At 34.5% G+C, this 15948-nt stretch overlaps 2 protein-coding genes across 8 annotated transcripts in view; both read right to left on the bottom strand.

Annotated features, from left to right (window-relative positions):
* The window catches only part of LOC107645236 (F-box/LRR-repeat protein 17), a 24976-nt gene continuing 15557 nt past the window's right edge, over window positions 6530–15948 (bottom strand). For 2 of the 4 annotated variants that reach the window (XM_021103657.1, XM_021103660.1), the window contains exons 9-17: window positions 10954–11039; window positions 10631–10751; window positions 9783–9916; window positions 9668–9711; window positions 9479–9556; window positions 8904–9018; window positions 8423–8453; window positions 8285–8343; window positions 6530–8188 (exon numbers count right to left, since the gene is read on the bottom strand). In XM_021103657.1, the coding sequence (XP_020959316.1) occupies window positions 8111–8188; window positions 8285–8343; window positions 8423–8453; window positions 8904–9018; window positions 9479–9556; window positions 9668–9711; window positions 9783–9916; window positions 10631–10751; window positions 10954–11039 (746 nt within the window). In that variant the 3' untranslated portion in view covers window positions 6530–8110. The other 2 variants (XM_021103659.1, XM_021103658.1) reach the window with 2 other exon arrangements.
* On the bottom strand, window positions 11556–14735 carry LOC107645238 (lysine histidine transporter 2-like). 4 transcript variants are annotated; one of them, XM_021103663.1, is made up of 6 exons: window positions 14326–14735; window positions 13467–14247; window positions 13283–13388; window positions 12930–13021; window positions 12769–12837; window positions 11556–11699 (listed from the first exon to the last, which is right to left on the bottom strand). In XM_021103663.1, the coding sequence occupies exons 1-6, from the start codon at window positions 14520–14522 to the stop codon at window positions 11685–11687; spliced, it is 1260 nt and encodes a 419-aa protein (XP_020959322.1). In that variant the 5' UTR covers window positions 14523–14735; the 3' UTR covers window positions 11556–11684. The 4 variants fall into 4 exon arrangements, with proteins under 4 accessions (XP_020959322.1, XP_020959321.1, XP_016204705.2 ...); XM_021103662.1 differs by lacking the exon at window positions 11556–11699 and adding an exon at window positions 12260–12692 and having other exon boundaries at window positions 14326–14734; XM_016349219.2 differs by lacking the exon at window positions 11556–11699 and adding an exon at window positions 12260–12667 and having other exon boundaries at window positions 14326–14730.

Genomic DNA, 15948 nt, shown 5'->3' with positions numbered 1-15948 from the left:
GTTTTATTGATAGAGAAGTGTATGTGGCACAACCCCCCGGTTTTGAACATAAAGAGTTTCCAAATCACGTTTTCAAATTAACTAAGGCTCTTTATGGTCTTAGACAAGCTCCAAGAGCTTGGTATGAAATGCTTAGTGCCTTCTTGTTGGAAAATCAATTTCAAAGGGGTACCACCGATACTACTTTATTTATTAAAGCATCTAATGATGATATACTCCTTGTTCAAGTTTATGTTGATGATATTGTATTTGGATCGGCCAACATTTTCTTGTGTGAAGAGTTTGGAAAACTCATGACTAGTGAGTTTGAAATGAGTTTAATGGGAGAGCTTACTTTCTTTCTTGGCCTCCAAATTAAACAAACTCCTAGTGGTACTTTTATTTACCAAGGAAAGTATGCAAAAGAGCTTATCAAAAAATTTGGCCTAGAAAATTTCAAATCAATGGGTACTCCAATGCATCCCAACACAAAACTTGAAAAGGATGATGATGGTCAAGATGTGGATGAAACAAGGTATAGGGGAATGATAGGCTCACTCATGTACCTTACCTCCTCTAGACCGGATATTATCCAAAGCGTGGGTGTATGTTCAAGGTTTCAATCTCACCCAAAAGAATCCCATCTTACAGCTGTTAAGCGCATCATTAGATACATTAAGGGGACTTGCAATTTTGGATTATGGTATCCTAAATCTGATGACTTTTGTGTAGTAAGGTTTTGTGATGCAGATTTTGCGGGAGATAAAGTGGATAGACGAAGCACATCCGGCATGTGTTGCTTCCTTGGAAGCTCACTCAATATGTGGTCAAGCAAAAAACAAGCCACAGTGGCTTTATCCACAACTAAAGCAGAATACATTTCCGCATCTGCATGTTGCTCACAATTAATTTGGTTAAAAACACAATTGAAAGATTAGAAATTAAAAATCCATAGTATACCCTTATTTTGTGATAATATGAGTGCTATAAACATTTCAAAAAATCCTGTTTTGCACTCAAGAACAAAGCACATTGAAATTAAATATCATTTCATTAGAGAACATGTGCAAAAGGGAACTATTGATATTCAATTTGTAAAATCTGAAGACCAAATTGCTGATATTTTTACAAAACCCCTCTGTGAAGACAGATTCTGTACCTTGAGAAAAAGTTTGGGAATGTTTGATTTAAGTTTCATTGAAAATTTGTGAATTTTTAACTCTGTTCAGTTTTGTCTCGTAGGTTTGGACGAGATAAAAATGCAGGCTTGATGGAGGAACTATGATCAAGGGGAAGGCAACGCAGATTTAAATTTTATGGGCCCCACCTAATAATTTCTGACCCCACCATGACAGTTTAGTTAGTTATTCTCTCTTTAAAAATAAAATCACAAAATCCCTTGGATTGTCTTTTCATATCTTGTTGGAAGGAGCATGTTGTCAAATCATATCTTTTCCTTCCAACTAATCCCTTGATTCAAGGAAACTACCTTTTTCAACTTTTGAAACTCCTTTTGGTTAATAACCGCGCCATAATGGTCATTAACTTCCCATCATATCTCTTCAATCCACATTTATTGCACCACTAACCTCCCTCCTCCCTCACTCTCTTTCGGCACTCTCACCCTTTCATATTCAACCTTCTTCATTCATCTTACCATGAAAAAGAAAACGGCACTTAGGAGAAGTGGCCGAAACCCCATTCCAAAGAGTCCACCCTTTTCATCACCTCCAACCCATACGCATATCCATCTCCATTCTACCTCTTCTTCCACCCATTCACCACCTTCCAAAAAGACCGAAACCATGCGCCGAAAGGTAGTTGCTCAAAAAACTTCAGGGAGAGGCAAGACTGGAAAGAGCAAGCAACCCAGCGTTGAAGAAGATGAAGAAGAATCACATACCTCGCCCCCTTCATCACCACCAAAAAGGTCTACTCCACATGCAAAAAGCTCTCAAAAGAAGCAGAAAAGTTTTGTGTTACAAGACACTAGAGAGCCTGCAAATTTGGAGTCTCTCGAATTCAAGAACAAGTTTCACAAACCTCACTCACATTTTGATCCCTCTCGGTTCTACTCATGTGCTTTATATGAATTTCACAAAGATGTCTTGCTGAAACGTCATCTCTGCCCCTCTTACTTGGTGAATCTTGAAAATCTGGCCACCAAAGGAATCAACTTTTCTTCCTTGTTTGATGCTCTGAAATGGACCCCTCTGGTTCACATTCAGAAACTGGTTTACCCGGGGCTGGTCCGGGAATTCTATGCAAACATGCGTTTGATTGATGGCTCAATCCATTCTTATGTCAAGCGTGTTTACATAACTCTCAATCCTCAAACCATAGGCGCTGCTCTTGGGTACGAAGATGAAGGACCAAAAGTTTACATGATTGATAAATGGGATGACCAAGTAGGAGTCACACAACAAACTGTCCTGCAACACATCTGTGCAAACCTTCCTGGACTAGATGGATTAATCCCAACCCACAAAGCACTCGGCCCTGAGAACTCTCTATTGCACCGTATCATCACTCACATCCTCACTCCTTAAAGTAGTTCTCACCATAGAGTAACAGTTTCTGATTCTATTATCTTATTTGCTCTCATTACTTCTTCCCCAATTTCATTTGCTTATATTATGATACGTCATATGTGGAAAGCAGTAAAAAGTACTAAAAAGGCTAATCTTCCATATGGCATGTTCCTCACATGTATATTTGAGTATTTTAAGGTTGATTTGTCTAATGAATCTGTTGAGAACAAGGTTTCAATGATTAAAGGAGGATGAGTTTCAGGCAAGAAAGGCAAGCAGTCTGTTCACTCTGAACCATCTCTCAGTGATCTGGAGAGCCGTCCTGAACCCTCAAATGTCACTGCATCAATCCGGGAGGTTCTCAAAGAGTTTCGCAACATGTCCAAGTTAATGCGTAAATCTCACAAGGCTGCCCGGAAATTGGAATATGAACAGGAAAGGGCTTGGAAGAAATGTCACGAACGAGTTGGTTTCATGATTAAAAGCTTTGATGATGAAATAGGGACAGGGGATTACGAAGATGATTCTGGTTCAGAGATCAATCTTTCTGATGATTAATGACTGTTGCTTTACCTTTATTTGATATTGGCTCCATTAGGCTCAATCTGTTTTTTGTAGGAGCATGACTTGATACTCACTGCTCTATAATACTTTGATACACTCTTGTTACTTTATTATGGATATTTTGCTGTGTTGTTCATATTTTGTGCAGGTGCCCCTTGATGACAAAAGGGGGAGAAAAATTAGTTTCCAAAATTGAAATTGAAACTAATGAAACAGGGGAGGATTTGCTAAAACAGGGGATGAAATTTTCAATTGAAAATTCATGATCACCCTTGTTCAAAGAATGCATGTTGTTATTACATTTGTTTCACTATGGTTACTTCTGTTGAAAATGCATTTGGCATTTGGTTTATGATGATGTTTGACAATATATTTGTATTGATCATATGAATGTCTGGCTGTTGATTTATCTTGATGAACATGCTTGTATTGAAATAGGAATATTCTTATTCATCTTGGTAAATATGTTGGTTTAAAAATTTATTTTTGGCAGTTCTTTTAAACTGTGATATCTAACAGCTGCAATGATTTTGATGTGATCATGTGTGATTCAAAAATATTTTCTTTACTTGAATAATATTGCTCTGATATCTTGACTGGAAAATATTTGAAAATTTTTTGAACAATATTGTTTTAAAATCAGTTGACGTTTGAGCAGAAAATCAATTTATGATATCAAATGAGTTTTGATTATCACTTTAAAACTGCTCATAAATCAAGCATTTAGCATCATATAATATGCTAAATAACATTGTTACTTGAAACTTGATTAAAATGTAACAGGTTAGTGTTTCCCTTGGTAAAATAAGCATACATCAAGGGAGAGCCATGTGACATTTAGAAAGGGGGAGAAATTCAATCCTCAAAGAGAGTACTCATTACTCAATTTTTATATTTCTTTTCATTTCAATTTTAATAATGTTTGTCATCAAGGGGGAGATTGATGAGTTTGGAAAACTCTAAGACTAATATTTGTGATGACCAAACATTATTACTTTGATAAATAGCAAAGATATTAATTCACATATGCTAATATTGATTTTTTCTATGCAGATTTGCTTGGGCCGGAAAAATAAAAGAAATTGTTGCAAGCCCATGTTAAAAGCAACATTCAGCATTAATACAAAATTTCTTAATTCACATGACTGGATTGGTTGCTAAAATAATTGGGCCAGAACTTAAACATTATCATAAGCCCAATTAGTTTGAATGAATCAAAATTTTATTGGGTCAGATTAATCTTTATTGCTACAAAGCCCAATTTCAATTTTGATGAATGTTTCCATGCATGATCCGAATCCAAAATGCATCAGAAAAGCAAATGTTATCACTTGTCTCATGCTTTCCAACGGATTCCATTCTTCTCTTTGGGATGGATTTCAAATTTTAATATGCAAGCATTGGAAACATAAGTGAGAGAATATGGGTGACATGATTGATGTGATCAATGCAACACGCCACTCAAGCAAGGAAAGTAAAAGCAAATCACATTAATTTGTTTCATTACAACTAGTTACTTTTACTTTAACTCTACATTCTCTCTCATCTCTTTCTTCTCTTCGGACATTAACCAGGAAATAATGGAAGCCATGGAAGCTACACCTACTCACCGAAAAGAAGATAGAGCTCGTCTCAAGACCATCACAATGATGGCAAGAAAACATACTAAAATAAAAATGAGCTGTGGCTGAGATTTTCACCAAATGTGGTTAGATTTGGTGAGGTAATCTTGAGCTCTTCATGCTCAAAAAGGAAGAAGAAGATTCGGCCAGCAAGGTGAGATTCTTGGAGGCATGGCTTGTCTTTGATTCTGCTCAACCACCACAAGAAGTAGCTAGAGTGGCGAAGTGATGGAAGAGGCAGAGATTGAAGCAGATGAAGTCATCATCATCATGAAGCATCAAGGGCCATAAATCCATCTTGGAGAGGAATCCAAGGATGGAGAGCTCGGATTGATAAAGAGTGATGATCAAGAAAGGACTAGAGGTAATTGCATGTTGGGTTTCGCATGGTTATCTCTTCTCTCTCTATGTGGCCGAACCGGTTTTGTTCTTGAAGGAAGAAGAAGTTGGCTTGGGTTTTGGCTTCAAGTGTGGAAGCTTCCCTCTTCTATAAAAAGAGTGAACAACCACTGTTTGGAGCAAGGAGTTAGAAGTAAGCAGTGAGAGTGCAAGGCACAGGATTCTCAGAGCTACCTAAGCTTACAGATTTTCTTTTCCTTCAATGTATTTTGTTTAGTATTTTTCTGTTTAATTTTGTCATGTCTTGAGTCTCATGGAAAAAGGCAAACAGTGAGGTTTGTATTCAATCTATAAAAAAGATAACCAAAAAATATATATATCAAGAGAGTTTTCAACCTCGGTGGAAAATAGTTACACATCTTATGACTTTGCACACTGTACCAAATCAAATCTTTCACAAATACCATATGATCAAAAATGTTTGATAATTGTGAGATTTTAACAATCAATGGAAATGCAAGTCCATGAGATGGTTGAACTGTCAGTTCTGCTGATAAAGGGATTGATCTTAACCCAAACAAGAGAGAAGACTAATGCCAACAACACTTACCAAAGTATAACAATGGTTGGTGTTCTGTTCTGGCGACCCATGAGACCTTTGAGGAATGGATAATTGGATACAGATAAAAAATAACCCAAAATGCAAAGAAAACTTTGCCAAATAAAGGCCCCCAAGACTCATTGCCTCCATTGAGTGCATCAGAGAAACCAGCAACATATCTTTAAATTAAAAAAAAAAAAAGGAATAGTAATTACCATCTTTTGGTGAAACTTGTTGTGAACAAGTATCTGAAAGAAACATATTTGATGATGAGGAATCATTATCTCAGAATCATTCTTGGGATATATTTTGACTTCAAAAAAAGACCGTCCTTTATAGTCAAAAGTCAAAAATTGAGAATGTTTTAATCCAAAATCCTCCACAACTTGTTCCCAACCTTGTTCCAACCAAACTTCATCTTCATTCTTTTGAATCCAATGTACTCTTTGTTCAAGATTATTTGGTAGCTTTAACACTATAGGATTTGATACTCCTCTCCAATATTCTTTCACAAAAGCTTTAGGAATTTTCTGTAACCAAAGCAAGCATGTAAATAATAACTAATTAATATTATCTATATATTATGAAAATAGAGAATAATATAAAATTAATTAAAAAATTAAGGAGGAAAAAAAGAAAAAGAAAACTTACCAACTCGTGCTGAAAGTTAAGAACAAGAACTTTAAAGAAACCTCTTTCATGTAAAGGCATTGTGAGTAGTTAAAAAGAAGAAGTAAAAGATGTTAGAAGAAGAAGAAGAAGAAGAAGAAGCTGAAGAAGAAGAAGAAGGAGGAGCAGAAGGAGCTGAAGAAGAAGAAGAAGGAGCAGAAGGAGCAGAAGGAGCTGAAGAAGAAGAAGAAGAAGAAGAAGAAGAAGAAGAAGAAGAAGAAGAAGAAGAAGTATACTGATGTATACCAGAAGAAGAAGAAGAAGTATATTGATGTATACCAGAAAAGAAATAAATATTATAAAAATCAATTAATTAATAAACCAAAAATTACATGAGATTGGAATCTGTTGTACTATTTATTTTTTCTATGCACTTTCCATTTTAGAGTTAATGGGTTATCTTGTTTTTTTGTTTCAATCATAATGGTAAAAGCTGAACCAAATTAATTAGTTCCATGGAAAAATTGATGAACGGAACTATAAATCTTGACTTTCAGCAAGTTCGCATAACTACTATTTCTAACTAAAATTGAAGGAGTCATTTTCAAAATATATTTGCACTTCCTTTGGTATATAATGTATGTTTATTGTATTTAGTATTACTGATTCAAAGCTATAATTTATAACTCACATACCATTCCTTATTAGTTGGGGCTGTTATGTTTTACTGTTAGTAAAATAATGCTCATTCTATCAATAAATTTAAACAATTAAGGCCTTGATAACTAAAAATATTCTGATTATTATTGAAAGACATAATTCATCAATTTACTTGCATTGTTATTCCACTTAACCGTATACGAAAAACCTTGTTAACGACAGTTGAGTTCCACTATATAACATATTCTTTTTCAAATTACTGATTGCCAGAACAATAAATTAAGTCTGTCTATGGATGTAGATATATTCCAATTAAAAAGAAGGAAAAGAAAAAGAGAAGAAAAGTCTAAATAAGGCTATAAATAAATAAACATTAAAATTGACGAGTTTAACCCAATTAATCCTAAAACATAACTCGTAAAAGTATACCGAATTGTTGATTTCAAAGCCAAAATGGGGAAGCCAAACACTAACTTGGATAAAATCTATTTGTAAGCGGGGGATTTAAACTATTTTTAATGAGAATTGCAATTGTAAATAATAATTTTTACATAATCATATTCAATTTAATTAAGTTTTGTGAAATTACCAAACACATATTAACTAAAAATATGTATAGATTTGTCTAAATTATTTATGTGGGATGTGTAAGTATGTAGCATGTAGTTTGGGTGGGAACCATATATAATTGGAAAAGAGTGATGCTAATGTATAACCACTTTTAGAATTACTCAAATGTACAGGAGACTCTGCAGGGGAAGAAGAGAGGGGTATTAGGCAGGAAATTAATTAAAACGGGAATAGCAGCGTGAAGAGCCCCTTTATACCAAGGCTATTTTTCTTAAATTTACAATATTCATAAGTATATATACTGTACTAATACACTCTACATGCTTCTGAGGTTGAATTCCTCACTGGAATAACACCTCCACATTAGTACACACCAGTTTTATTTTATATCCTGTAGCTGATACCTGGTTCTCATTGAAACAATGGAGTTCACATGGATTTAAATATTGGGTCATTTTTCTTAAGGGTGGAGATAATTCATTAAACTTTATTTTTTGATCTCATCCATGATGATCATTTCTTTTCTTTTACGCGTAAGCTTTAAATTATTCATCATTTAGCCTTGTCCGAAATCATGTCTCATGTCAAAAATATATAAAATCCTTATCATTGGGACTCATCTTGATGTAAGATACTCACTGAACATTCACAAAGATATCATCTTCCACTGGGTCCCCAACCCCATGGTCAAATGATGGAACATAGACGAATCCCTGAAGATATTGTTTCCCAACAAATTTGGCTCAGTAAATAACCTATATAGTTGGATATAATCTACAAAAGATAACCCATACAAAGATAAACCTTACATGAATTTTAAGATTCTTGAAACACGCAAGTAGACGTGATGGATTGAATGTCCATGGAGCTGAAATACCAATTGAAAGATCAGTGTTTTCTCTACAAACACAATGTCCGACATTTGTGCTATAAAAGAGATTCCTTACCTCCCCTTCTGGCATGTGCTTCCTCTGGATTCTATTATCAAAAACACCATTCAGAATTATAATTTCCCTTGCTATTAAACAAAAGCAAAGAAGCTCATTCACTATACTCCAAAAATTCAAAAAGAAATTCTGTTTCTTGGTAGAGGTGATACTTTTGTTTTATGTAATCTAATCTCCCTTTGGTTGGAATGTAAGATCGATTTTGGTTCTACCTCCAAAAAATCAACAAATAAGAATGTCATGTTCATTTTCCAATCTTTGCAGACTACCTATTAGATATTGTAATATGCAAATTAGCACTTTCGACTTTCAAGCACACATTTGACTGTCTTCAAGCTTATAATTTCAAGAACAGTATGGATGATGTGAAGAGATGAAATGAACTATGAATGAAAATTCATATCGACAACAACCAATGGTAAGCACAAGAAAGATGGAAACCATCCATGGGAACTACAATAGCAACATCAGGAGGTTGAACCTGGGAGTCCATGGAAGAAGCTCTCTCTGGCCAAAGCTTGTTTACCCGGCTGACTACTTCATGTGCAAGAGTGCTTTTTCCAGCACCTGGTGGACCAGCCAAGCCAACAATGTGTCTGTACAGTAACATAAAAATAACAAATACGTGAATATAAATGGAGCCACAAACAAAAGGATGATAGGATCAGATTTATTCTGATGTAGGAGACATACTTAATACATTTAACTGAAGAAGATAATTAAGATGTTCTTGTAATTGATTATTGATAATTTAATGCAAAATGGCAAGTAGAGTATCAGCAAAACAGAAGTTGTGAACAATGAGGCCTTCCTAACAGAAGAAAAACTTTGCCATAACTCAAATTTTAAGCAATAAAATATAGCTAGGATTTTGATATGCCTAGAATAATTCTGTAACATAGAGTGAACAGGACCAACAGTATAAACCTTCAATCGTAAAAGGATTTGGCACACAGTACTAACATGCAGAGATGGATGTACACGAGTCTGTACAATTGTGGTAACATTCAGAACCAACTCCACTAGTTTCCAGAATTCCACAAAACAAGAACTTACTTAAAATTAGGGCTTGATGACACCGATGCTGAAGGCAGAAGGCGTGCAGCCAATTCATCATATAACTCTTCAACTCCACTGCAAGGGAATAGAAGTAACTAAATGAATTCAATTCATCGCTATTTCTCCCTCAGAAAAAAACATTTCAGATAATTTGCAGTTTCAAATGACACCCATTCATACTATTACCTTTTCTCTACTATATGAACCTGCCCCTTCTCAGCAGATAAAACCTGTGAGAGCACAAGTTGATTATTATTTGTTTTCAATTTTCGACTATAATCGAAAAGATGAAAACAAGAACCTTGAAGAGAGCAATCTTGCTACTGCCATAGCCAGTTGGAGCAAAAGGCAGCGGCGAAAACTTGTTATCGCGCGCGACGGGTAGCAAAAACCGGTTCCGATGGCGAGCTCCGACTGTTCTTAGCAACAATGGTTCTGTGGCAACGATAAAGCAAAAGTGAACCAATTACACTAAAACGATCACAAAAACAGAGGTATTCTTGTTTACTTATACATTTCTAAATGCATGCAAGATGCGATTGATAAAAACAATCAATTGAAAAATCAGAGACTGAAAATAGAAGCACACCAGCACGAGAAGATCTCTGAAATGTTGAACAGAAGGTTGCTTCCATATTATTCTCACGTTCAACAATGGAGAGTTGGAGACACTACTCACTTCTTTTTAAACTCACGAACAATTGTAAAGGCTACATAGATTGTAATAACAGCTTGAGAGGAGATGTAAAGAATAATAACAGCTCAGCATCCCAAAAACAAGAATTGACTCATTGAAATTCAATTACTATCTAATAGCTTTCTTTATTTTAGCTTTCTATCACCAAACTTTATAGCTATAAAATAGCAGTACATTGTTCTCTCTATGTAACAGACTTAATAGCATATAACAACTATATACTCAGTCAATATCACTCTCTTTTTTCTCTCTTGTTCTTCATCATATTCATTCCTCTTGAATATTCTTGACATGAGACATTAAACAAACAAAGATGCTTTACTTAACAAAACGTGATACAGGTAATTGATGCACAAAATCAAATTTAGATAACAATGGCTACGGTGCATGCGGAATACAGAGATAGCTTCCAACTAATATACCAAAAAAAAATAAGGTGAGGTAGACTAAACTTGCTGTTATTGTTTTTAACTCGTTACTGAGTAAATGATGAGGAACCCGGACCTTTTTGGACCCATCAGGTAAACGCTTACAAAGTAAAAGATTTTCCATGGCTGTATAAGCATTGCGGACCTGCAAGCAAATTTAAAAACAACATATGGAAGAGTACGCTCGATATTAGAAACATTCAATTATAAAAGAATCAAGACATTATGTAAATACTCTTTAACCATGAACTATTGGCTTTCTGTTCACAATAAAATTGACAAAATGAAGATTCTAACTCAAATGAAACATAGAACTAGAAAATACAGGAGGAAAACTGATATGCTACCTGATTTTGGATGGCCATACTTAGAAGATCTTGAGAACAAGATGCATGCACATTTTCCAAACCAGGGCACTGAAGTAACAGCCTCTCTAAATGATTCAATGATGGAAAAAAAAATCAGTCACTTATGTAAATACTAAAAGTTGTGTCAAATTTCAGCTAAAAAAGTATTGACCACAAAAGAACATGGACATGAAAGAGGTGCCTACCTGGATGCAAATTTTAACAAGAATTTAGGTTGAGATCAGTAAGTTGTGGGCAGTTTAAATATAAAGCCTGTGTATTAAATAAAACAACAAATTCTAAATATTAGATGCTTGAGAAATAACATGCAGCAAAATAAACTCTTAATTTATAAAACTCACATCCAAACCAGAACAACCCCATAAACTAAGTTTCTTTAAACGGCTATGATTGATGATTAGCTTTTGGTTTGTTAGGTGACCATTAGCAATAGATCTGTGCTGTAATTCACAACTATTGTCGTCTGCAGTCGGATCTTCGGAATTAGGATCACATATGGTCATACCACAGTCCATAAGTTCAAGGTTTGGTAACTGAGCCATAGCTAATTGAATACCACCTGAAACACGTGACAGCATAGGGGCAAAGAGAGTTATATTTGTCAGGAATTAATAAAATGTTCCTTACTTGAAGACACATAGGGGCAAAGAGCAAGAAGTAGTCTTGTCAATGTTTCACCGAATACATTGCAAATCATTCCAATGCCACTGTCACTTATGCCAGATCTGAGATATAAGTTACAATTAAACATACTTTCAGAAACAGATAGATAACGCAGAGAGTTATATTCACACAAGCATCTTAACCATGTGTCTCTAATCATTTGGTTTCCTTTATCTTTGTGTACATTGTCGAGTTGCCAAGTATTTTAGCTGTCTACAAGGCCAATGCATTTCATATTTCCTATAGAGAAACTTGAAGACAGTTAGCATGAAGGGACACATGCCCACTGAGATCAAGTAATTCCAAATTTGGGTAGCTTGAAGCAATTGCAGCAACAGATGCATCAGTTATTTCAGATCCAAGAACAAGTGACAGCATTCTCAACTCCCTTATCAATGGTATAAACAAAAATTTGGGTAGCTTGTTTAATATCTATTATACAAATAGGAAAAAGAGAGTTTACTTTCAATGCCTCTAGCCCACTATCAGTCGGAGAATGTCATTTTCTCTAAAAGAAAAGAAATGCTTATTTACAATCATTTATATCAGCTGCAAAACAATAATTAAGGAAGCCAAATATACATGGCCGATTATGCAGATTGTATAGTTCTAACAAACATAATCATCACCCAAATTTTTTAAACAAAATAATGAAACCAACATTGTTCAATACAAAGCAAACATGATCCAAAACATATAATTAAACATTATCCAAGTCTCTAATCAACCAAACATTGTCCAAATTATAACTTAAAGTACAACCAACAACCATTCTAAACACAAACACAAAAGTAACATTCTGAATTCAATCATAATCTTTAAGGCAAAAGCCCACTCGACAAGCCCGCCTCAAAAGTGCTTAATTCCATTCTTCTTGTGCATTCCCATCAACCAACATTGAGCACAACAACAAATTAATGATTGCATAAGCTCATGAGAAAAACTTGTAGTTCTTGGCTGAGACAATGATATTCCTCAAAGCACCAATAGGTGATAGTGTCATTATCAATACTCCAATAACAATGCAAATCTGAAATTCAAGGATGGAGGAAAAAAATTGGCTAGTATCCTCATTGATAATTTGCAAAACTGAAGATGAACTTATTAGTAGTTGAATCCAAATGAACTTACCCAATTAATTGTCCAAGACAAGCCATATTTTCTAGGTTTCTTCAGCTTAAGCCATATGATGCATGGAAGCTGCAAGTAGGCATAAAATAAGACCAACTAAGCATGTATATACATATATAGTGGTTTGGATAAATATTTATAGTTACATATATATAACTTACAAAGTATGAGGTGGGAGCAAAGGCAAATCCACCAAGAAATCCAAGAAGAGAACCAAAAAATGGGATGCTGATTCCTATTAACATTGTGATTCCTGCAAAACAGGATTTGAAATTTGGCTAGAAATCAATCGAAACCACTCGTTGTATGAACTAAGATTACTAAACTAAATGATCATGGCAGGGTTAAATGGTAGCTACTACATACACAGATCTTAAAATTATGTACCCGCAATGGTTTACATTAAAAAATTATAACAAGAATTTATTTAAGACAATATAATAATAAGAGGTCTGTTTAATTTATTTTATTTGAGTAAAAAATCATAATAATAATAATAATAATAATCACATACCAACAAATAGTGTGCGAGTTATGACACGTAAGGTGGAAGAAGGTGAGAAGTTCAATCGTGTTACCAAATAAGTTTCAATCATATCAAAGACTGGCATTGCAAACACCTGAGTCATAAAAAAATGGAGTTATGAAATGGTCATTCCTTGTGAGTAAGTCTAATAATAGGAAGAAAAAGTAGTGACCTGATAGCCTCCAACGACGTGGATGACAACAAAGAGATTAGCTATGGCAATAAGCCAAGCAGGGTGTTCGAGTGTGATGAGGATGTTATCATCCACCATGTTTCCAAACATGTAGTAGCCAACAAAGGCAACAGGGAAGTAACATATTGCAACTCCAATGTATGCCCAAATACACCCTTTCCACATTGGTACCTTGGAAGGCTTCTCTGCCGTTGAAGGCATTGTTGCTTGAATCTCTAGCACCACATTGTGTCCTGCATATGCAAATGCCACATCTCCCAATGCAGAGAAGAAATTGAGCACACCATCACTCGTGCTTTTCATCTTCACGTTATAGGACACGTCTGGTGTAATCCCTTTCTTGATGGATGCACCCCAAGCGATGAACGAATAAGTCAGAGACATCACTGCTGCACCCAGAGAGATGGCAGAAATAGAGTTGAAGTTGGGGAGCTGGGCAAGAACGAAGTTCACGGAAGCAAAGACCATGATCCAATAACTGGTCTTGATTGGCGTGCATTCAGGACAAAAGGTTTCGTGAACCTTTTTTATTGACTTGCCTCCGGTCACCATGTAGACGATGCATGTTCCAACTTCAACCAGCAGTTGTTGGGGAACCACAATCCACAGACCAAGCTTTTCCCCAAATGCTTCTTGACCTAATTCGTGGTACCTATCAAGTCTCTTCCCTCCCGGTACCATCTCATGCATCTCAACCATTTGCCACAGCGTGTACAGAGTGATAACCCATGACAAGATCATCACCGTGATTCCAAGACCCCTGCATTCATGCATCTTCAATCAATTTCTTATTCGTATATTTACTACAATAAACATAGTGTGTTAAGAATCTACGTACCATCCCATATGTGCCATTGCATACGGAAGGCTCAGAACACCGGCGCCCACCATGGCTGTCAGATTGTGAAATGCAGAATACCACCATTTTGCATTTCTTGAAGCAGTGATCGGAAGCCATTCTTCAAGGCTCTTTTGCTTTGATGCGGATGCTGATGATGCTGAACCTTCACCACTTCCTTCTTTGTCAAAACCCATCTCTTTTTAGTTTCCAACAAAATGTCACCACCTTAACCAGTTATAAATAGCTCGTGGAAAAACGGTTAACCCAATTTCAGAGTTGAAACTATTATTTCCATAGATATTTACGGACAATCTAAGACTAAGATTAGTTTGAAATTAGCTATATATTATTACTGTTGCTTTCTTTAGAATATTATAGTTGTAAAAATCGTTGCAATTTAATTTTAGAACAACAAAAGTAAACGCTCTTTTGTCAACTTCATCTATTTTTGTATTAATAAGGTACAAACAAAATAATGGTGAACAAATAAAGAATATAGCAAAGTAGTCACCAAAAAAAAAGAATATAGCAAAGTGTATTATAACTCATGCTTGGATTAGTAGATTAAAAAAAGGTTATTAATTAGAATGAATATTGTTTGGTTAAGTTAATAATAATAAATTCAAAATCCCTTTTGAATGTATAATTACTAAAATTGAATACAATATTGCACCTTTAGTCCATTTTTATTTCTAAAATATGTGAATAAATTATGCTAGTATTGTTATAAACAAACGGTCTAAACTTTTACGTGTGTTACATAAATGTTATATATAAGAGGCTATTTATAAACTAGCCAAAAAAAGAAAAAAAAAACTCTTTCTAAAATTTCTTAAAACTTTTTTAAACTCACAAATTGCACTCTATTTTGTTTAAGAAAACTTATTCTCTTCAATTTTAGTGATCATACATGGAAACTAAAATTGAGAAGCTCTCTTTTAATTTGAAGCCTACTATCGAAAAACCTAACAAATAAGCAACATTTTCTTGTTTTGAGTTTTCACATGAATTTCGTTAAAAAAAAAAGGTAAGAGAGCAGTAGAAAAAGAATTTTGTATGTATTCAAGTTGTATGAAATAATATAATATAAAAGAGTATTTAAAAGTACTAAGAAAAATTAAAATAATAAAAACGTAATATTCAGTAATAAATATTTATATATGTTAAATAATTATAATAAATGCTAAATTGCTAATTGATCTTAATATATTCTAACATTTTCTGTAAATACAAGTGACAACTAAAATTTAAAACTTATTTAAAACAACGAAATAAAGAAAAAAAACGGGAAGAAAGTGTAGACAAAACTATCATAAAGAAGCACAAAAGCGCAGACAAAACTACCAAAAAGATGCCGAACTGTCCAAAAACTGGCGACAATGTAGCAAGCTACGAAGAGATGGTAAAATGCCAGATAACGAACTGTCAAAAAGGTGACCAAAAAGATGATAATAATAGTGTTAGATTCATTATACTCAGCAAGACGGAGAGGATAGACTAATCAATGAAGTGAAAAACATTAAAGGAGTTGAAAAAAAATACCATAAATCTGATTCCATGTTAAAAAAGGTAAAATAAAATAGTAAAATTTTTTTATATGTATTCAAGTTATATGAAATG

Source organism: Arachis ipaensis, chromosome B06 (assembly GCF_000816755.2).
Source record: "Arachis ipaensis cultivar K30076 chromosome B06, Araip1.1, whole genome shotgun sequence".
NCBI classification, from domain to species: Eukaryota; Viridiplantae; Streptophyta; class Magnoliopsida; order Fabales; family Fabaceae; genus Arachis; species Arachis ipaensis.
This window is presented reverse-complemented; position numbering and strand designations above follow the sequence as displayed.

Excerpts from the sequence above, each read along its gene's own strand:
- LOC107645238 (XM_016349219.2), bottom strand. The coding sequence starts at position 14,522 with ATGGGTTTTGACAAAGAAGGAAGTGGTGAAGGTTCAGCATCATCAGCA. Across the intron at positions 14,248-14,325 it reads GCAATGGCACATATGGGATG|GGGTCTTGGAATCACGGTGA; the intron begins GTACGTAGATTC and ends GCATGAATGCAG. Across the intron at positions 13,022-13,282 it reads AACTCGCACACTATTTGTTG|GAATCACAATGTTAATAGGA; the intron begins GTATGTGATTAT and ends CCTGTTTTGCAG.